Source organism: Podarcis pityusensis, assembly GCF_964106645.2.
Source record: "Podarcis pityusensis genome assembly, chromosome: 17".
In the NCBI taxonomy this organism is placed as follows: Eukaryota; Metazoa; Chordata; class Lepidosauria; order Squamata; family Lacertidae; genus Podarcis; species Podarcis pityusensis.
This window is the reverse complement of record NC_138042.1, coordinates 5,915,876-5,937,962: the sequence shown is the minus strand read 5'-3', so window position 1 is coordinate 5,937,962 and position 22,087 is coordinate 5,915,876. Positions and strand designations below refer to the sequence as shown.

Sequence of the window (22,087 nt, the reverse complement as noted above, 5' to 3'; positions counted from 1 at the left end):
TGTTTTGCGCATCTCTCTTTGGGGCAGGAGAAAGCATTCCTCACCCAGCCGTCACTGAGAGCAGTTGCAAGCGGAGAGTCAGGCAGATTTCTGGGGGAGAGTCATATTGTGTCCAAGGACACCCAAGCCCCAGACATGCCTTCTGTAGGAACCACCTATGGCCGGGCCGTCCAACCTCTCAGACCAAGTGGGCTGCAATAATACTTTGACACAGGGGCCACACACTGAATTAAATTCCTGTAGCAATAATTTAAAGTGTTTGCAATAGAGTTAATACAAGACAATTTGTTGTTTGCTGTTGTTGTTTAGTCATTTAGTCGTGTCTGACTCTTCGTGACCCCATGGACCAGAGCACGCCAGGCACTCCTGTCTTCCACTGCCTCCCACAGTTTGGTCAAACTCATGCTGGTAGCTTTGAGAACACTGTCCAACCATCTCGTCCTCTGCTGTCCCCTTCTCCTTGTGCCCTCAATCTTTCCCAGCATCAGGGTCTTTTCCAGGGAGTCTTATCTTCTCATGAGGTGGCCAAAGTATTGGAGCCTCAGCTTCAGGATCTGTCCTTCCCGTGAGCACTCAGAATGGATAGGTTTGATCTTCTTGCAGTCCATGGGACTCTCAAGAGTCTCCTCCAGCACCATAATTCAAAAGCATCAATTCTTCGGCGATCAGCCTTCTTTATGGTCCAGCCCAGCCTTTCGCATGATGAATTCTGCATATAAGTTAAATAAGCAGGGAGACAATATACAGCCTTGTCGTACTCCTTTCCCAATCTTGAACCAATCAGTTGTTCCATATCCAGTTCTAAGTGTAGCTTCTTGTCCTACATAGAAATTTCTCAGGAGACAGATGAGGTGATCAGGCACTCCCATTTCTTTCAGAACTTGCCATAGTTTGCTGTGGTCGACACAGTCAAAGGCTTTTGCATAGTCAATGAAGCAGAAGTAGATGTCTTTCTGGAACTCTCTAGCTTTCTCCATAATCCAGCAAATGTTTGCAATTTGGTCTCTGGTTCCTCTGCCCCTTCGAAATCCAGCTTGCACTTCAAGACAATATTCACAATTAGCTCATATAATCAAGCACACAAGGAATAGATTTGATATATTTATTTTTTAAACAGATCAGAGGCTGCCAAGTGTGATGGGGATTGCTGGATTCAGGCAGGACTCTGATCAGGAAAGAAGGGGGAGGGAGAAAGTAAGGAAGTTCTTGCCAGCTCGCGGGGCGGGGCGGGGGAGGCAAAATTTATAGTAAAATTATAAGTTGTAACCAAGATGCTTACAGTGATGGCAAGGTGGAGCAGCAGGTGTACACCCCATACATGTAAATCGCACTTAAAGCACATGGCTTCCTCCAAATATTCACAGGAATTGTAGTTCACCCATCACAGAGCCGCAATTCCCAGCACCCTTAAGAAACTACAGTTCCCGGTAATCTTTGGGGGAAGTTGTGTGCTTTAAATGTTTGGTGTTTCTGCATGTTCCTAAGTCATTCTGCCCCATGTGAATGAGTGGAAATCCCCATTGGGGTTTTCCATCCCAGGCAATCAAATGTCTTGGCCTCACCCTTGGCGTGATTCTCCCATGAGTGATTTTTCAATGCCATCTGAGTGCAACATCCCATTCATGTGTAACAGATGGAGAAGGTGTTTTCATTCCCACTAGGAACAACAGCCTTCATATGGGGTACATGTAAACAATCATGTTGCTGTCAAGCACTTTGCAAAAAAATAACAGCAGCTAAATGAGTGTTCATGAGCATGGGTTTTACTGGAGAGGAATGCAGAAAGTTCAGATGATGATGATGATGATGATGATGATGATTTATTTATACCGTGCCCATCTGGCTGGGCTTCCCCAGCCACTCTGGGTGGCTTCCAACAAAATATTAAAATACAGTAATTCATCAAACATTAAAAGCTTCCCTAAACAGGGCTGCCTGTTTGGAATAAGGCAGAAATGAAAGAATGTTGTTGTTGTTGATGATGATGTTGTTTTAAAAATGAGATTGGATGAGGGGACAGCAAGACGAAAGCATCTGATGGATGCGCCTATGAAAATAACCTGGCTGTATCCAATGCTAGTCCTACTCAGAGTAGACCCATTGGAATTAATGGACACAAGTAAGTTAGGATTATTCATTTCAGCAGGTGTACGTTGAGTAGGGCTAGCATTGGAGACAACCCCCTGTAATTGCCCTAGCAATGAATGGGCTGTTTGTGAAAGAAGCTTTGCATTTCCCCTGCAAGCAGATCAGAATGAATGCACGACAAATAGCCATCGTCGTTTAAACTCCCTGCAAGCTTTGTGCAAACAAATCAGGATGGATGCACAATAAACAGGTTCTCTGGAAGCAGCCACAGTCCACAGGGGGACCGCAGAATAAAAGCAGCAGAGCCAACAGCTGAAACCTATTTAAAGGAGACAGGGTGAGCTCCCATTGCTCAGTCCCTGCTCCTGCCAACCTAGCAGTTCGAAAGCACGTCAAAGCGCAAGTAGATAAATAGGTACCACTGTGGCGGGAAGGTAAACGTCATTTCTGTTCGCTGCTTTGGTTCGCCAGAAGCGGCTTAGTCATGCTGGCCACATGACCCAGAAGCTGTACGCCGGCTCCCTCGGCCAATAAAGCAAGATGAGCGCCGCAACCCCAGAGTCGTCTGCAACTGGACCTAACGGTCAGGGGTCCCTTTACCTTTTAAATATCATTAAAAGTGTGTAATAACTTTCCACTTTCCCCAAGAGAACTTACAGTTAATTCATTACCCTTCCTACATGTCCAGCCCAAGGGATCTGCCCACCCTCCAAAGTCACATTTCACTTCCCAAAACTTGTACCCTGAGTAACGGCATTCTTGTATTGCAAGGAACAGAAACCTGTATCCTTCCAGATGTTGCTGAACTTCCATCAGTCCCAGCCAGCATAGTCAAGGATCAGGAATACGGGAGCTGTAGCCCAACCACATATGCAGGGCCAGAGATTCACCCTCTGCCTCCCACTGCCTTACTGAATACTTCTCAAGCTCTCATGTAGAATCTTTGATCTGCCAAGCAATCACACTCATCCCCTGCTGGTGCACAGGGCTGTTGACAGGAACGGTGGCAGAGTCCGTGTGGCAACAAAGACCAAACACCTCACTCAAAACCAGGGCCAGCCCAAGACATTTTGGCACCTGAGGGGACCCACAAAATGGCGACACCCTCCCTGCCAGGGCAGAAGGGCCGAATGAACATTCCCTCACTGCAAGAAGTGAAGTTACAGGGAACAAGGCAGAGGGCCTTCTTGGCAGTGGCTCCATTCCCATCAGATGTCAAGGAAATGAACAACTATCTGACTTTTAGAAAACCCTGTATTGGGAAGTTTTTAATGTTTGAGGTCAGGGGTACCATCTCACTATCAGGATTGTGGGTGCCCGCTACCGCAACACGGACGTGCGACGTCACACACACTACGTGCAGGTGTGTGCGTGTGACGTCGCATGTCTGTTTGCGGCGGCTCCTCTTCTCCGCAGCCAGCGAGGCACCCTTTTCCATGGCGAGGGGTTCATACTCAGAGTCTGCCTTCATGTCCGAGCCCCCCACCCTGGTCGGAAAAAGGTGTTTTGCTTGCTGGCTGCAGAGGACAGAGGTGAACTGCTTCTTTCTCAGAGCACTGCTGCCGCCTGTCGGCTTTTCCCATTGGCTTTGCGGGTGCCCAGTCCCCACAATTATATTATTATGGGTGCCCAAGGACCCTCGGCTCCCATGTTTGAAGTTTTGCTATGTTTTTATCTGTACTGTAAGCCGCCCAGCGTGGCTGGGGAAACCCAGCCAGATGGGCAGAGTATAAATATTACCGTATTATTATTATTATTATTAGGAACAAGAGCAGGGGGAGGGATAAAGATTAAAATCAGGGTCGACACACAAGCTACGGGACAAGGATAACTGTGACTTTAAAGATGAATGGGAACCCTTTACAAAGTATTTGAAGATGCAACAAAGAGAACTGGACTCCTTGGCTGGCTTTGAATAAACACTCACAAACTGACAATAATCAGTTAAATAATTTAAGGATTTATACAACTTTGTAACATGCAGAGAAGAGCATTCACAGAGAAACCAAAGACTGGAACTGAGGGAAGTCGGGGGGTGGGTGGGGGGTTGTGTGGGAGGGTGGGGGGGGAGGGAGGGAGGAAAATGTGGGGGAAACTAAGGACAACATGTTTTTGGATAATATGTTTTGTTTAAATCTTTAATAAAAATTATAAAAAAGAGATTAAAATCAGGGTCTGCTGCCCCTGTGGATCTGCTGCCTGAGGCAGTCGCCTCAGCTTGCCTCATGGGTGGGTCGGCCCTGCTCCAAAGAGTATCTCTTTCTGATTGCTCCACTGCTGCTCATGTGCACCAGAACAGAACTATGGGAAGTGCCCATAAGGAGACAATAACTGGCAGGGTTGGAGAAGGCATGTTTAGCACTTTAGGGCTTCCTTGGTCTCCTGCGGTGCAGAAGCTTAGACTCAGTGGTGGAGCCAAAATGCAAGGGACAGTGCTGTAAGACAGACAGTAGCAGCTTTTGCCTTCTTTTAAATTCTCCTTTCAACACCAGCGCGGACTTACCCACTGGAGAATCGGAACCCTCTTTCCTTTGTGCTTTCAGAAAGGTTTGTTACTTGCAGTCATACAATGGGGGAACAGCTATAGCTCCGTGGCAGAGCATCTGCCTTGTGTGCAGAAGGGCGCAGGTTCAATCCCTGGCATCTCCCGGGAATTGTATGACTGTAAGTAACAAGCCTGCTTTTTAAAACACAGTAAGAGAGAGATACTGTATTGGCCCTAATATAAGCCGTATCCAAATGTAAGCCGCACCTTTAAAATTGGAGGGACAGAAAGAAAAAATACCTGAATATAAGCCGTTCCGTTCCTCGCTGCTCTTGGCTGCATGTTGGAAAGTCGTGAATATAAGCCGCACTTTAACTTTTCACGGTTGGAATTTGGGGGGGAAAGTGAAGCTTATATTCAGGCCAATACAGTAAGTGTCTCTAATGGCCTTCTTTAAGATGGTCAAAAGCTTCCTTTTTAGGGTCATAAATGGTTCCTCCTTTTCAAAGTGGTTTTAATTTCTGCTGTTTTATTATTTTTGATGGTGGTTGCGTTTTTAAATAAATATTTTTCTTTTACCATAGTGTTTTATGACTCCCTTGCTATATTTATTGCTGTGGTCAAATTGTTTTAAAAATGGTCGCATTGCTGTTTGAGGTCTTTTGTGAGCCACTCTGGGCTCTTTGGCGTAAGTGTTTCAGGCAGCAATCTTACATGGGGCTTACTCTGCAGCAAACGACACCATCGCGTGTCCCCCCTCCAATTTCCATGGACTGAAGCCGGCCAGCCAGCCAGCTAAATTTAGTCCCATCACTGGTGATGGGATGGCATTCTCCACAGCTTTCCTCCACCCCTGAGGCCTCAGGTGTTGTTGGACTACAACTCCCATCTTCCTTAGCCATCTCACCCAGTGGTGAGGGATGGGAGTTGTTGCCCAACACCCCCCCAAAAAAAGAATATTTGGAACTGTAGTTTAAGGGTGCTGGGAATTGTAGCTCTGTGAGAAGCAAGCTATAGTTCCCATGATTCTTCAGGGGGAAGCCTTCCATGAATAATAATAGCTTAAAGGTCCCGGGCCCTAAAGAAGCCAGACTACCCACCACCAGGGCCAGGGCTTTTTCAGTGATGGCTCCGACCTGGTGGAATGCTCTGTCCCACGAGACTAGGGCCCTGCAGGACTTGATCTCCTTCCGCAGGGCCTGTAAGACAGAGCTATTCCGCCTGGCCTTTAATTTGAATTCAGCCTGATCTTTTATTTCCCTTTTCCCTTTCCTTTTCTATGAGGAAACCCATCTGGGACCCCACATTTAAACTCTTCCTTGGTCTCCTTGCTGGCCCTAGTAGGACCAACTTGGCCAGTTAGACCTGGTGATCATTTACTGTTTACTGACTGGGGTTCCCCCCAAAAAACGACCCTTGAATTTTTGAATTTTATTGACGTTGATGCTGCATTTATGTTGTATTTTATGCTGTTTTTAAGTCGCATTTTAATCAATGTTTTATATCTGCTGTTAGCCGCCCTGAGCCCGGTTTTTAAACTGGGAAGGGCGGGGTATAAATAAAATTTATTATTATTTATTTATTTATTATTATTAGTAAATGTCTGCTGTGTGTGCAGTCAGTGGGGGAGGGGGGTTTTCCAAGAAGGCTGTGCCACCCCACCAGAGGGCAGCAAACTAGTTTAAGGGGCACAGGCTGAAGTCAACCCCTGCAAGTCCCACACAATGCTTTCCACCAACCCCTCACTGCCACTCCTCCTGCACCCCAGCACCTGTCACCTGAGGCAGCTGCCTTACTCTGCCTCAGGGTAGGGCCAGCCCTGCCTGTCGCAGGAAGAGGGGAGGGGAGATGGGTAGTCAAACAGAGGCAGATTTGTCTGGGATTGCTAGAAAACAGAGAGCCCCTCCCTCCCCGGTGGCCTCATTTCATCCCAAAGCGGAGCTGTATCTCTTGTTTCAGAGCTGAAGCAGCTGAGAAAAAGTGCCCTTGTGTGTCTTGGGTCAGGTACTACGAAAAGCTTTTAGAGAGCCATTCCTTGCAGCTTTCCCTCTCCGCCTTTTCCTCGCTCCCTCCTTTCCCTCCCCTCCCTTTTAAGCGCCTTCCTTTCTCAGTGTTTTTCTTAGCTTTGGCTGCAAGTCGGGTGGGGACAACTCTTTCAGGCTGGGGGCCACATTGCCTTCCAAGCAGCCTTCCAGGGGCCACAAAAGAGTGATGGCAGGTGGGACAAGAAGAAGTATGCAGAGCAAGGAATAGAAACTTTTGCCATATGTGGTGGGGGCGTAAGGTGGTAAAACAATTTTGTAACGAGATACATGAGGAGATCAAAAAGAGCCTCAGGAGCTCTATTTCAAAAAAAACCAGAGTCATACTTATTGAATTTATTAACAAACGACATACCCAAGGACAAAAGGAATATATTTTTGTATATAACCACAGCCGCAAGAATACTTATGGCAAAATATTAGAAAACAGAAAAGGTACCACAAATGACAGAATGGCAAGTTAAGACTTGTGAGTTTGCCGAGATGGCAAAAATGACGGCATCAATCAAAAATTATATACAGAATGGGAATACATGAAGAAATATGGTGTTAAAGCAAAACTCTTAATAGGCAATTGCTAAGCGTGTATGGACAAAAGAAGTAATTATAATTTATCAGTTTTCATGTTATTTTATTTTGTTAAAACAACTAAAAAAACATGTTAGGAAGATCTCACACAGGTGAAGGGAAGCAGTGGGGAGGAGGGCAGGGTTAGGTTGAATTTGGGAAATAAAATAATATATGGGACAGCAAAGGATATAATAGATTCTTATAGAATAGTAATATATTGTAACCAGAATAGAAGTTCAAAAGGGGAAGTAAATGTATTTTTAGTATTTTAATTATTGTAATAGCTATTATTATTTCTTATCAGTAGAAGGCAATGTTAACTTAGACTTCTTCGTTTCTTAGTTTTCTTAAGTCAATAAAAAAAAGAAAGGGGAAAAAAGAGAAACGTTTGCCTTTGTAATGTAGGCTAGTTTCTAAACAAACACACACACACAGACACACCAGCCTCCACCCCAAGTGCAAAAGCATTCTCAGAGTTCACACACATTATAGCAAGGCAAAAACACTCCAGGAGGCTGCAGAGTGTAGGGTTGCAATATGTCTGTAATTTACCAGACATAGCCAGGATTTGGCTGTCGGAAGCCATGTCCTGGTGGAAATTGCAACCCATCTCGTAAGAGTAGATTTATTCTCTTAAAAATACAGTGGTACCTCAGGTTCCATACGCTTCAGGTTCCAGACTCCGCTAACCCAAAAATATTGCTTCAGGTTAAGAACTTTGCTTCAGGATAAGAACAGAAATCGGGCTCTGGCGGCGTGGCAGCAGCAGGAGGCCCCATTAGCTAAAGTGGTGCTTCAGGTTAAGAACAGTTTCAGGTTAAGAACGGACCTCCGGAACAAATTAAGTCCTTACCCTGAGGTACCACTGTAGCTCTAGAACATTCTTTGGGGGCAAAGCCTAACAACTTTGGTTCAGAAAAAAAAAGAAAAAGCTCAACAACTCTGCCCCCACCCCAAAAGCTTGTGTCAAGATTTTTTACTTTTTGAAATATATGGCAACCCTAGCAGAGTGGTGATGAATTGCCTGAGGAGAAGGGCTGTGGCTGAGGAGGAGGTGAGCCTGGGAATAATCTTGAGGGTCAGAGAGAGTGAAAGACCTGGAAGGATACATTTGGCCCTGGGGGTGTGAGCTTCCCCACCCCAGTGTTACTGCAGTGAAGGCGAAATGTGAACTCACCCAAGGGATTTTTTTAAAAAAATCTTTATTAATTTAAATTACACACTTATACAAAGAATTTACAAAGAAGTTACAATCACATACTACAAAAAAAATTGAAGAAAAAACAATTAAGAAAAAAGAAAAGAAAATACAGAAAAAAGAAAAAGCAAATTTACGTACCAAAAAAAAATCTTCCTAATTAATACTTAATTAAACACTTAAATCATAGAATCATAGAATCATAGAGTTGGAAAAGACCACAAGGGCCATCGAGTCCAACCAACTGCCAAGCAGGAAACACCATCAGAGCACTCCTGACATATGGTTGTCAAGCCTTTGCTTAAAGACCTCCAAAGAAGGCGACTCCACCACACTCCTTGGCAGCAAATTCCACTGTCGAACAGTTCTTACTGTCAGGAAGTTCTTCCTAATGTTTAGGTGGAATCTTCTTTCTTGTAGTTTGGATCCATTGCTCCGTGTCCGCTTCTCTGGAGCAGCAGAAAACAACCTTTCTCCCTCCTCTATATGACATCCTTTTATATATTTGAACATGGCTATCATATCACCCCTTAACCTCCTCTTCTCCAGGCTAAATAAAAAAGACTTCTGACAAAAGGAGTCTTCCAACCATTCTCATTGTACTGTTTATGCTGTCATTTCCCCCCGCACAGTTTTATATTCTTTAATATTGTTCCCGTCTACTCCACAAATGGTATTTTTGTGTTTACAAGTATCACTCCAGTTCTGCTAATATGGTGTGATTGGTACAATACTATCTTATATTATCCTTAAATATTCTCCATTCTCCAAATATTTTCTGGCTCAATACTCCTCTAACTCTTCCCGTCAGTTTTGCTAGTTGTAAATATTCTAACATGAGTATCTGCCAATCTGTAATTGTCGGTATTGTTTCGTTTTTCCATTTCCTCACCACAAAAATTCTTGCTGCTGTGGTGGCATACATGAACAGCGGTCTTATGTCTTTTTTAATTTCTAATGGTAAAATGCCTAAAAGAAAGATCTCAGGGTTGTTGTTTTTAAAGCTTAGTCTGAATAATTTCTTAAATTCATTATAGATATTATCCCAGAAATTTTTTATTGTTGGGGTAAACATTCAAATGGCACCATCCCAGTGCTGGCTTCAAGTCTGAGGGTTCCATGGTCAAAAGTGCCCTCTGATGGACTACCCTACCCTGCTCCCTCTCCTAACTCTTCTTTCTTCCGAACCCAGACCGTAATCCTCCCAGTGTCCCAGCAAGACAACCCAACATGGACCCAGCCGGCTTCCTGCTGCTCTGTCTATGGTCACTGTGGACCTTGGGATGCAGCCAAGCAGCTACGCAAGCAGACTCGATCAAGATAGAAGGGGACATCACGCTGGGAGGGCTGTTCCCCGTCCACTCCCGTGGCCCCGCTGGAGTGCCGTGTGGGGAAGTGAAGAAAGAGAAGGGAATCCATCGGATGGAGGCCATGCTGTACGCCCTGGACCAGATCAACAGTGACCCCGACCTGCTTCCCAACATGACGCTGGGCGCTCGCATCCTGGACACCTGCTCCCGCGACACCTACGCCTTGGAGCAGTCGCTGACGTTTGTCCAGGCCCTGATCCAGAAGGATACTTCCGGCGTGCGCTGTTCCAACGGGGAGCCACCCATCATCGCCAAGCCCGAGCGTGTGGTGGCTGTCATTGGCGCCTCTGCCAGCTCTGTCTCTATCATGGTGGCCAATGTGCTTCGCCTCTTTGCCGTGAGTAGAGGGGCAGGACTTAAAAATGGCATTTCCCCAGAAAAGGCCGAACAGCTATGGGGTGGGGGGCACGGTAGGAATGGGGGGAAATCATAGAATTGCAGAGTTGGAATGGACCACGATGGTAATTAGTCCATCCCCCCGCAGTACCGGAATCTTTTGCCCAACATGGAGCCAAACTCACGTAATTTGCAGCTTTTGAAGCAATATGCGAACCAAAAGAAGAAAGCACCTAATTGTCAACACAACCTACAACCTTTGAATGGTTGTAATAGTTCTCTGGCTTCAGTATATTCAATTCAATTCAATCAGTTTATTACAGTCATAGACCAGCAGTCAGAGAATAGAATATTAAGTGGATAAAAAACAAAACTGATAATTAAAACAGATAAAAACTAAAAACAAATAAAAACATTCAATAAAACAACTAAAACTAAAAACAAATAAAAACATTCAATAAAACAACTAAAACTAAAAACAAATAAAAACATTCAATAAAAACAGACAATTAAAACAATGTACAACAATGAATTTAGACACACTGTGCATATATTGAAATGAGCTCTTCTTAGCCATTGGCTTAGCTCATGTGGTTGTTGTTTAGTCGTTTAGTCGTGTCTGACTCTTCGTGACCCCCTGGACCAGAGCACGCCAGGCACTCCTGTCTTCCACTGCCTCCCGCAGTTTGGTCAAACTCATGCTGGTAGCTTCGAGAACACTGTCCAACCATCTTGTCCTCTGTCGTCCCCTTCTCCTTGTGCCCTCCATCTTTCCCAACATCAGAGTCTTTTCCAGGGAGTCTTCTCTTCTCATGAGGTGGCCAAAGTATTGGAGCCTCATCTTCAGGATCTGTCCTTCCAGTGAGCACTCAGGGCTGATTTCCTTCAGAATGGAGAGGTTTGATCTTCTTGCAGTCCATGGGACTTTCAAGAGTCTCCTCCAGCACCAGAATTCAAAAGCATCAATTCTTCGGCGATCGGCTTAGCTCATACCCTCCAACATTTGTCCAATGAAAATAGGGACGTCCCATTCCATACTGATAATTTTACTGTTTATATCCCACACATCTTACTGGGTTGCCCCAGCCACTCTGGGCAGCTTCCAACATATATAAAACATAACAAAACTTGAAACAGAAAAAAACCTTCCCTTTACAGGATTGTCTTCAGACGGTCACGGGTCAGATAACTCCATACCCTCCAGCATTTCTCTAATGGAAATAGGGACATTCTAAGGAAAAGCAGGATCAAATCAGAAACCGCGATGGCTTCTCTAAATCAGGGGTGTCCCTGGTAAATAGGGACACTTGGAGGGTCTGTTAGGTGATGTGTGTTATTGGGTGTTCAGAAACATTCCAACTGCTCAGAAGTCAGCACACTGGTTAAGAACCAGAATCAGGTCCTAAGAAGGGAGAAACATCTCTATCAAAGTGACAATCAACTGCTACTATACCAGGAATGGGGAATCTGTGGCCTTTCAGATGTTGTTGGGCACCAACTCCCATTAGCTCCAGGCAGCATGGCCAATGGTCATCATGGACAGTGGAAGTTGAACAACATCTAGAACAAGGCTGAGAGAGTTTTTCTGAATGGAGGAGAAAGAGAGAGAGAGAGAGAGAGAGAGAGAGAGAGAGAGAGAGAGAGCATGCTAAAAACTGATGTCCTGTGTACAGATGTCTGATGCTGCCCGAAACGTGGGTGCCTGGGAATTTTGGCATTCATGTTTTTAAAAAGTTCCTAGTCCTCATGTTTGTGGAGATGTGTTTGAATAACACAGGACTGAAACTTCTAAATTGGGAACTTCTCCCTTTCTCATGGCTTCCTCCTTTATACCCTTACTGCTCCTGCACTTCATAGCCACATAGTTATGGTAGCTAAAGAGCTTTAAAAGTACAGAACTTTTATATTTGCAAATACATCGGAGAGGAGAGTGTGCATAGGTTGGGGACTGAACATTCATTTTCTCCAGCAAATATGGGGAGAAAAGCAATGGTACCGAGCGTTTGATACCAGACCTTAAAGACTACCATCCCTTTTTAACTCGACTCCTGTGCCTTTAACCCATGAGGCAGAAAACCAACAGGCAAAGTACTTCCTGGCATGAAATGTGATGATTGGAGAGATTCACCTGTTGAATTTCTGCCTGTCACGCTGCACTTAAAAGCACAGCAGAAGCCCTGCAAGCAGAGAGAAATTGAGGCAAGCCTCCCTGAGCATTTGATCATGGATGAGTAGCCCAGTCCCACATAAACACACGTCTGACCTTTTAACTATACTCAGCTGGGAGTCTCTGGGGTGGTGGGGGGTAGCAGGGTCAGTTTGAGCTGTAGGACAGATGGCTTTTCCCTGACACGCCAGATTTGGCAGAGGTGCTTAGCAGCTGCCTAGGGAGGGAAGCTAGAACAGGCAGGGCTGGTAAAAGGGGCAAGGGAGGTGGGCTTGGGTGGAAGGGTGGGCAATAGTTGCAAGGCAGATAAGTGAGTGTGGCAGGGAGCCAGGCACCACCAGAACACCACCTTAAAACCATTACAAACTGCAGGAATTTGGGGCATCTGCACCACCACACAGCTCCACCCCACCCCCCTTGTTTCCCTTAACCTCCAGCCCAATGAAGCGTTCTGCGGAACCTGGAAGCTTGCTCATTATTTTGTGTCATTTTGCACAACGTCAAAGGAAGGCGCTGCCCTGTTGTGATTTCGGGATCATGGGGCTCGTAGCCAGATGCATGAACGCAATGCGATGGACCTGCATGTTTATCCATGGGGGCCCTTCCCCACACCCCACACCAGGGGTCAGCAAACTTTTTCAGCGGGGGGCCGGTCCACTATCCCTCAGACCTTGTGGGGGGCCGGACTATATTTTGGGGAAAAAATATGAACGAATTATTATGCCCCACAAATAACCCAGAGATGCATTTTAAAGAAAAGCACACATTCTATTCATGTAAAAAGACGCTATAATAATAATAATTTATTATTTATACCCCGCCCATCTGGCTGAGTTTCCCCAGCCACTCTGGGCGGCTTCCAATCAAGTGTTAAAAACAATACAGCATTAAATATTAAAAACTTCCCTAAAACAGGGCTGCCTTCAGATGTCTTTTAAAAAGAAGATAGCTGCTTATTTGCTTCACATCTGAAGGGAGGGCATTCCACAGGGCGGGCGCCACTACCGAGAAGGCCCTCTGTCTGGTTCCCTGTAACCTCATTTCTCGCAATGAGGGAACCGCCAGAAGGCCATCGGTGCTGGATCTCAGTGTCCGGGCTGGACGATGGGGGTGGAGACGCTCCTTCAGGTATACAGGACCGAGGCCGTTTAGGGCTTTAAAGGTCAGCACCAACACTTTGAATTGTGCTCGGAAACGTACTGGGAGCCTAGAATGTCCCTATTTCCATTAGAGAAATGCTGGTAGTATGGAGTTATCTGACCCCTGACCATCTGAAGGCAATCCTGTAAAGGGATTTTTTTTTATGTTTAATGTTTTATTATGTTTTATATATGTTGGAAGCTGCCCGGAGTGGCTGGGGCAACCCAGTAAGATGTGTGGGGTATAAACAGTAAAATTATCAGTATGGAATGGGACGTCCCTATTTTCATACGCTGATTACCAGACCGTCCGCAGGCTGGATTTAGAAGGCGATTGGGCCAAATCCGGCCCCCGGGCCTTAGTTTGCCTACCCATGCCCCAACTACATTGGGGCTGCAGGAGGTGGGGAGAGACAGTGCAAAGCTTTCCTGCTTGCTGGGCTCGCCTCATCCTTGTACTTTGGGGTTTTTGGGTTTTTTTAAGCATGCACATTCATTGCCTCCATGCCATTAACACCATATCTTGTTTGATCCTTCAATGGACACAGAGAAATGGAGGCAGACACAGAGAATGAACTTTCAATGGTTAATGGTTGAGCAACCTTTTTTTACTATTAGCCAACACCCCAAGCCTTTCTAGAAACAGCTGATTCATCAGGGCCAGCCCTACCATTAGGTAGATTCCTTAAGTGGCAGGTGGGAGGAAGGGGAGGTAGTGGCATACATGCCACACGGTCTACCCAGTGCCTCCAATGTCTGCTGAAATGGGTGGCGATGGGTGCCATCTTGCTGTTCCCCTCAAGCAGCAAAATGCCTAGGAGCGGGGGTGGGGGACGTTTTTCAGCCTGGGGGCCACACTTCCCCAAAAGCAACCTTCTAGGGACTGCATGCCAGGGACAGGCAGGGAAAGAGTTGGCCGGGCAACAGATAGTTAGATGGTTAGAACTAATGACTGATAACTAGTACCAGCCCCAAGGAGCAACCAATTTGTATCAAGTGTTCTTGAGTTTGCAGGAGCTTAGAACCGCAAAGGAGGGCCCAGGGGCTATAGGGACCTGCTGCTCCCTCCATGTGACTTGACAAGACACACCCAAAAATCATGAGCACATATGCACAGAGAGTGCATATTTCATATATTTCATATTGTTCAGTGTTCTGTATAGATTATATAAAGAGTTTATATTGACATTGCATTGTTGTACTTGGGCATGTGTTGCCTTTGGATATTACTGAGATGCAAACCTGCCTGCCTTGTCCACATTCTTGCTATGCAGATCTAGGTAAATGTGCTGTTCCACACATGGGTCCTGCTGAGCAGCCTCAGCCTTGCAAACTCCCCCCCCCCCCGCTCCTTCCCCAGCCTCAGCTGTCCCTGACTGGAGCTGCTGCTGCTCATTTTGCTAAAACCCCTCTAATCCCCATCACTAATCGCTTTAATGGGGCTTCTCACAGACCCAGCGAGGGCGGGAAGCAGAGACATGCTGTGGAAAGGGAAATGGGACAATTTGGTGCAGCTAGGAGAGGAGGACGGGGGTGGGTGGGGGGCAGGATAATGGAAGCCAGCATTCTCACTGGGAAACTGGATTTTGGTGAGGGGAACCAGGAGTCCTGGGATCCATCTGCCTCAAAGATTGGGAGACGATCCAGGAGACGTGGGTTGGAATTGGGAAAGAGCCAAGATGATCAGCTCAGTTCTGTTGGATGCCCTCTGCCCTCAGTTTCCTCACACTGCCCCCAAAATCTGGTATAAAACACCACTCTAATCTCTGCCTTCCATTTCCCATTTAGCATTTCTGTAATAATTATCCACAGACAAGCACAACAGCGCTATGATATATGCCAGCTGTCCCCAGCCTGGTGCTCTCCAAATGGTTTGGGCTACATCTCGCAGCATCGCTGACCATTATCCATTGAGCTTCATCATGGGTTTTGAACTGCAGCCTCCTGCATCTTCTAAACCCAACACTCAGTCCTCTTCTATCAGGGTAGCTCCAGCAGCTATTTTTCCGCTGCCTAGCCTGGTGCACAGCCTCTCAGGTTGCTTCCATGCTACAGGCCCTTTAACTTCTGCAATCAGCTGGAAGAGGGATTGTGCACTATGTCCACATGGCACTATGTTAAATGGCAATCTCCTTCCCCATGGTCAAAATCTTTCTCAAACGTTTACTTGCAATTGAGTGATATCCACCAATGTCCCCTGTAATGTTAATTGGTAGCTTCTTCTTTTCACATTCTGCTCATTTTATTCCTTCCTGTTCTACACAGCTGGAAGTTTTGTGATGCACTGCCCCTCAATAAGTCAGGTTCTTTTTACTATTATGCAGGGAGAGCTTTAATTACAGGCTAACTTTCACTATTATTTTTCTTTTATAGCAAAATAACTATTTTTCTTTAAAAGAAAAGAAACTGGTTTATTAACTGCACCACCACTAGGCAGGAAACAGAAGCTACCTACCAATTAAGGGTCTCTGCGGGTGGCGCTGTGGGTTAAACCACAGAGCCTAGGACTTGCCTATCAGAAGGTCAGCGGTTTGAATCCCCGCGACGGGGATTCCCAGGGGGAAGGTAAACGGCGTTTCCGTGAGCTGCTCTGGTTCGCCAGAAGCGGCTTAGTCATGCTGGCCACATGACCCGGAAGCTGTATGCCGGCTCCCTCGGCCAATAAAGCGAGATGAGCGCCGCAACCCCAGAGTCGGCCACGACTGGACCTAATGGTCAGGGGTCCCTTTACCCTTTACCTAAGGAGCAATTGATCTCTAACCACCTGGCAGCACTGAACAGGAAGTGATAAACAGCACAGAACCTACAAAGAGGAAGCTTTTAATCAGAGGCACAGTAGTTAAAAGCCTCAATAGCATTTTGACTGCCTACAGTTGGCAGGCAGGTGCTGCAATTATGCTTTATTGCAACCCTGCCCCTGAAAACCCCCTCAAAGTGTGTGGGGGGGGGATGCAGAAAACACTGGATTGGAAGAGGAGTATCATGATGTAATCTTCATTCTCTGAGAGGGGGAAAAGGCAATATGAAAGAAAGGGGCTAATCTGGAAGCTTTCCTGATCTCATCTGCTAGCAGCTAGGGAATGCAATGCATATGAAAAAGAAAGCATATTCCAGAACCTAGAACTGAGCCTCACATACCTCATTGCCCTGTTACAGCATCTTTGGGTTTGAATGGTTTCCTCCACTAGTCTGGATTTGTTTTGACAATACATATTTATAGGCTGATACTTGGTTTCCTGTTTCAAGTGAATCATCCTTTTCAATTCTACAATAACAAAGCTTGGGTATTAAGTGCGCACACTGGGGCCAGACTAGAAACACTGTGTTTGCCATGTGACATATAGATGCTTCAGTCTGCTCTGGAATTTGGCATGGCAATGATAGTATCCCATAGAATTGTTGTTGTTACTATTACTATTATATAGGTTTCTTACTCACCCTTCATAATGAGGTCCCAGGGTGAGTAGCAACCATTTTAAAATACAGTATTAAAATACTGATTGGCTAGCCTTTGGTTAGAGGGACGCGGGTGGCGCTGTGGGTTAAACCACAGAGCCTAGGACTAGCTGATCAGAAGGTTGGTGGTTCGAATCCCCGTGACAGGGTGAGCTCCCGTTGCTCAGTCCCTGCTCCTGCCAACCTAGCAATTCGAAAGCATGTCAAAGTGCAAGTAGATAAATAGGTACCACTCCGGCGGGAAGGTATACGGCGTTTCCATGTGCTGCTCTGGTTAGCCAGAAGCGGCTTAGTCATGCTGGCCACATGACCCAGAACTGTACGCCGGCTCCCTCGGCCAATAAAGCGAGATGAGCACCACAACCCCAGAGTCGGCCACAACTGGACCTAATTGTCAGGTGTCCCTTTACCTTTACCTTTGGTTAGCATATTTGTGAATTGCTGCATTCAGCCACTGGAAAGTACAGCAGCCCATTATCTATAAGGGTCAATTCATATGTAATAATTTACAGATTTTTATATTTTATTAGGTTTATGTTACATACACTCAGTGCTTTTTTTTCTAAAAAAAATGTTTAGGGGTACTCTCATCTTCATATATCTCAAGGGCTGTCACATGGAAGAGGGAAGAAGCTTGTTTTCTCCTGCTCTTGGGGTTGGGGTAGGACATGAACCAATAAATTTAAGTTACCAGAAGGGAGATTCCAACTAAACATCAGGAATAACTTTCTGACAGTAAGAGCTGTTTGACAGCGGAATATTGGGAGCTTGTGAACCCTCCTCCCTTTGACGTTTTTAAGCAGAGGTTGGATGGTCACCTGTCCTGGCTGCTTTAGTTGAGATTCCCATATTGCAGGGGGTCAGGCTAGATGAGTCTTGGGGATCCCTTCCAACTCTAATTCTATTATTCTAATGGAGAAGGGAAGGATATTCCAGGCCTAGAGAGGCCTGGGAGCAGGTCTGTAGCATAATTAGGGTAGGACAATGTACCAGCAGCTAGCGATTCCCAGTGTGGTGTAGTGGTTCAGTGGACTCGTAATCTGGTGAACCGGGTTCACTTCCCCGCTCCTCCACGTGCAGCTGCTGGGTGACCTTGGGCTAATCACACTTCTTTGAAGTCTCTCAGCCCCACTCACCTCACAGAGTGTTTGTTGTGGGGGAGGAAGGGAAAGGAGATTGTGAGCCACTTTGAGATTCCTTAAGGACCCCTGACCATTAGGCCCAGTCATGGCCGACTCTGGGGTTGCAGCGCTCATCTTGCTTTACTGGCCAAGGGAGCCGGCGTACAGCTTCCGGGTCATGTGGCCAGCATGACTAAGCCGCTTCTGGCGAACCAACCAGAGCAGTGCACGGAAACGCTGTTGACCTTCCCGCTGGAGCAGTACCTATTTATCTACTTGCACTTTGGCGTGCTTTCGAACAGCTAGGTTGGCAGGAGCAGGGACCGAGCAACGGGAGCTCACCCCGTCGCGGGGATTCGAACCGCCGACCTTCTAATCGGCAAGTCCTAGGCTCTGTGGTTTAACCCACAGCACCACCCACGTCCCACTTTGAGACTCCTTAGGGTATTGATAAAACGGGATATCAAATCCAAACTCTTCTTCTTCTCTCCACCCCTCCAGATACCCCAGATCAGCTACGCCTCCACGGCGCCTGAGCTCAGTGACAGCAACCGCTACGATTATTTCTCCCGCGTGGTTCCTCCGGACTCCTACCAGGCCCAGGCCATGCTGGACATTGTCAAAGCCATGGGCTGGAATTACGTCTCCACGCTGGCCTCCGAGGGCAACTACGGCGAGAGCGGTGTCGATGCCTTCATGCAAATCTCCCGCGAGGCTGGTGAGCCAGAGGATACCTGACGGGTGAGGTGGGGGGGGGCAGCAGAGCCAGGAGGAGGAGAACCCAGAGAGACCTTTCAGCTTGAGCCGCCACTTTCCTCCGGGAGAAACTGCGGTTTGGCACTGAATCAGAACAAACGGCAATCGGGTTTTCTGCAGCTTGCCGTCTGTTCCGATTGAGCACGAAAGAGAGGGTTTTCCAGGAGGAAGCAGCAGGGGAAAGGCAAAAGTGCTCAGAAAGCACAGGACAAGCAGAAGGGACAAGCAGAAACAGCGCCTTCAAGGAAGGTGTTTGATGATCGTAAAACGGTCCAGGAAGTGGCCGTGGCAGAGGACAGAGCGGGGGGGAGGGGAGGGGGGAGTTAGCAGGTGGGTGGGGAAGCTGTGGTGGCAGCAACAGGATGGTATCCCAGCATCCCAGTGTGCACCGTCACAAAAAAAGCACTGAGCAGAAGTGTTGACAGGCCCTTGGCCAAACCCCCATGAGTGCAATAACTATGCCTGACATTCTGAAGTGTTTGTGGGGAGGGAGAGAAGACACATGCCAGTCATGGGCATAAAAGCAGGAGTCTACTTCCCCATACCCACCTGTCTTTATATAGTTAGAGAATATCTATCTAAGAAAAGATGTCATCATGCTGCTGTTCTTGCCCAACTGCAGCTTAGGGACGGAACAGCAGGCAGCACAGGCAGGTGAGGTTGCAAATGGGGGCCAGCTGCCTAGGATAGCAGCCACATGGGAGCCACCAGGATGGGCCAGGCAGGGGTATAGGAAGGGTGGTGGGGGTGGTACACCCCAAGTTCCATCATAGAGGGAGGTATCAAAAAGGAAGAATTACTGCCATACTACGGCGGTTCATAAAAAACTTTTTTTAAAAAAAAATGCCTGCTCCAAAGGTCTTAACTTACTACACTAGGGATTATATAGCTATATCTGAATTTTCATGCATATCAGTTAATATCTTGACCATCCTCCACGAAAATAACTGTTTACTTGGCCGTTTTCATACGTTGTGAAGGCTGAAATTTCAATTCAGTGGAGCCAAAACACAATCCATCCTGTAGATTTAAGTATCTGTCCACAGTCCCCTCCTTGTTATCAGAGGCCCATAATCCACATTCCTTTGTAAGAAAATATGAAATAACATAAAACTATTTTTGCAGGCAAAAAAAAAAAATCAATGCGGGGGTGTCACAAGAAATTTTCCGCACCGGGTACCACCTGACCTTCCTACGCCTCTGGGACCAGGGCAGCTCCAGCAACCTCACACTGATGAGAAAAAAGCAGTGGGGAGGGGAACATTTTAAAGAGGGAAATGTGCCGAAGAGAAAGGCTCACGAGTCCTTTCCTCCCACAGTTCCACTTTGCAGGAGTGTCTCTAGCCTGTGGCTCTCCAGCTGCAGAGGTTTAAGTGCCGGTCTAGGACCTGGGTTCAAATGCCCTCTCAGCCATGAATCCCATTAGGTGACCTTGGGCCAGTCTCTCAGCCCAACCTACCTCACAGGGTTGTTGCGAGTATAACAATGGAGAGGGGGGGATGCGGGTCCGGAACCCTGAGCTCCTTGGAGAAAAGGTGGGGTAGAAATTAAATTAAATGAATAATAAACTCCCGTAAGGCCTGGCAAACATGGCCAGTGGTCATGGGAGTTGTAGTCCAGCAATTTCTGGAGGTCCTTGCCTGCTCTGAGCAGTGGCAGCTGCCTAGGAGTCCAAGCAAGGCTCTGTCATATCCCCTGGCACCTCGTCCTTTCTGTAATGGAGGTGCTAGAGACTTAATCTGGGATCCGTCAGGCTCCTCCCAATCGGTTCCTGAAGCTTTCTTACACCTGTCAGGTGGAGTCTGTATCGCCCAATCCATCAAGATCCCACGAGAACCCAAGCCGGGAGAGTTTGACAAAATGATCAAGAGGCTGATGGAGACCCCCAACGCTCGCGGCATCATCATCTTCGCCAACGAGGATGACATCAAGTGAGTGTGCCGTTAGCGGCAAGGCACAACGCTTCCTCCAGGGGGAGCGTTGGGTGAGGTATTACCGTACTTTTCCATGTACAATACTAGGTTTTTTTACTTTAAAATTATGTGAAAAACTGCGGGTCGTCTTATACATGGGGCAATCTCACCCCTATTTTCTTAAATTGGAGTCCTAAAAATAGGGGGCGTCTTATACATGTGGGTGTCTTATACATGGAAAAATACGGTAACTCTCGCTTCCCCCCCCATGCGTCCCCTGCAGGCGAGTGCTGGAGGCTGCACGCCGGGCCAACCTGACCGGCCAGTTCCTGTGGGTCGGATCCGACAGCTGGGGCTCCAAGATCTCTCCTATTCTGAAGCAAGAAGAGGTGGCTGAAGGAGCTGTCACCATCCTACCCAAGCGAGCTTCTGTGGAAGGTAGGCAACAAGGGGGCACTGGGGCCAATCGTAGTGGGAGAGAGTATGACAGGCAGATGTAGACCCCACACCTTTTTGCACAGAATGTTTTGGGACATGGGACCTCAGCTGACCCTCATTCTTCCCATTGCTTTATTTCTCACCCGAAGACGCTTGCTTTCTAAATTTAATCTGCTCTTAAGCACCGCACCATAATTGCCCTGGTTGAGAATACGAAAAGGCGCTAAAGGACATTAAGTGGTAGCTAATCCATTTTAAGGGGATCCTGGGTCTGTGACTTAACACACTTGCAAACCAGCCATTCATAGCTATGAGGAAAGACTCTCCATTCACTTTTGCTGCCTGCTTGAGGGTTTTAATCTGCAAGTGACTTTGAGTACGGGACCATGGCTGGCAGTCATTCTGAATTTATTCCTCTGGAACCAAAATAGAGGAATGGAAAGATCAGGGAGCCTGAACAAATATTTGCTTGGAGGGTAGACTGACTATTTCTGTAGAAATAGGATCTTATGACTTGGGCTGCCATTTTTATTTACTTGACAGCAGCCTATGATGCAGGCAGAAATCAACAGGTGCAACTTTTCCCTGTCTCCGCAGCTCTAGGCTGAGCAAAGCTGGTTGATTTCTGCCTGTTCTGGGCTGGGGAACTGTAGTCCTTCAGATGTTGTTGGACTACCACTCCCATGATCCCTGATTGTTGGCCATTATATCTAGGGCTGATTGGATCCAGAGGTCAAGGACACACACAGAGACTTCCCATCCCTGCCTTAGATAAGATAGAAGGGCTTATAACGCAGGGGGCCTGATCTCCTGGCAACCTTCACCCCCCTACAGGATCACACAGCATTTTAGAAATGTCAAAGTGCAAGTAGATAAACAGGTACCGCTCCAGCGGGAAGGTAAACGGCGTTTCCATGCACTACTCTGGTTCGCCAGAAGCGGCTTAGTCAGGCTGGCCACATGACCCGGAAGCTGTACGCCGGCTCCCTCAGCTAATAAAGCAAGATG

At 46.9% G+C, this 22,087-nt stretch overlaps 1 protein-coding gene across 1 annotated transcript in view; it reads left to right on the top strand.

Annotated features, from left to right (window-relative positions):
• Positions 1-22,087, top strand: part of LOC308466867 (metabotropic glutamate receptor 6-like) — a 43,312-nt gene that overhangs the window by 7,099 nt on the left and 14,126 nt on the right. Inside the window, exons 2-5 of the mRNA XM_080988088.1 lie at positions 9,576-10,090; positions 18,474-18,690; positions 20,524-20,659; positions 20,925-21,079. Coding sequence (XP_080844214.1) covers positions 9,614-10,090; positions 18,474-18,690; positions 20,524-20,659; positions 20,925-21,079 — 985 coding nt within the window. The 5' untranslated portion in view covers positions 9,576-9,613. The remainder of the gene's footprint in view (positions 1-9,575; positions 10,091-18,473; positions 18,691-20,523; positions 20,660-20,924; positions 21,080-22,087) is intronic.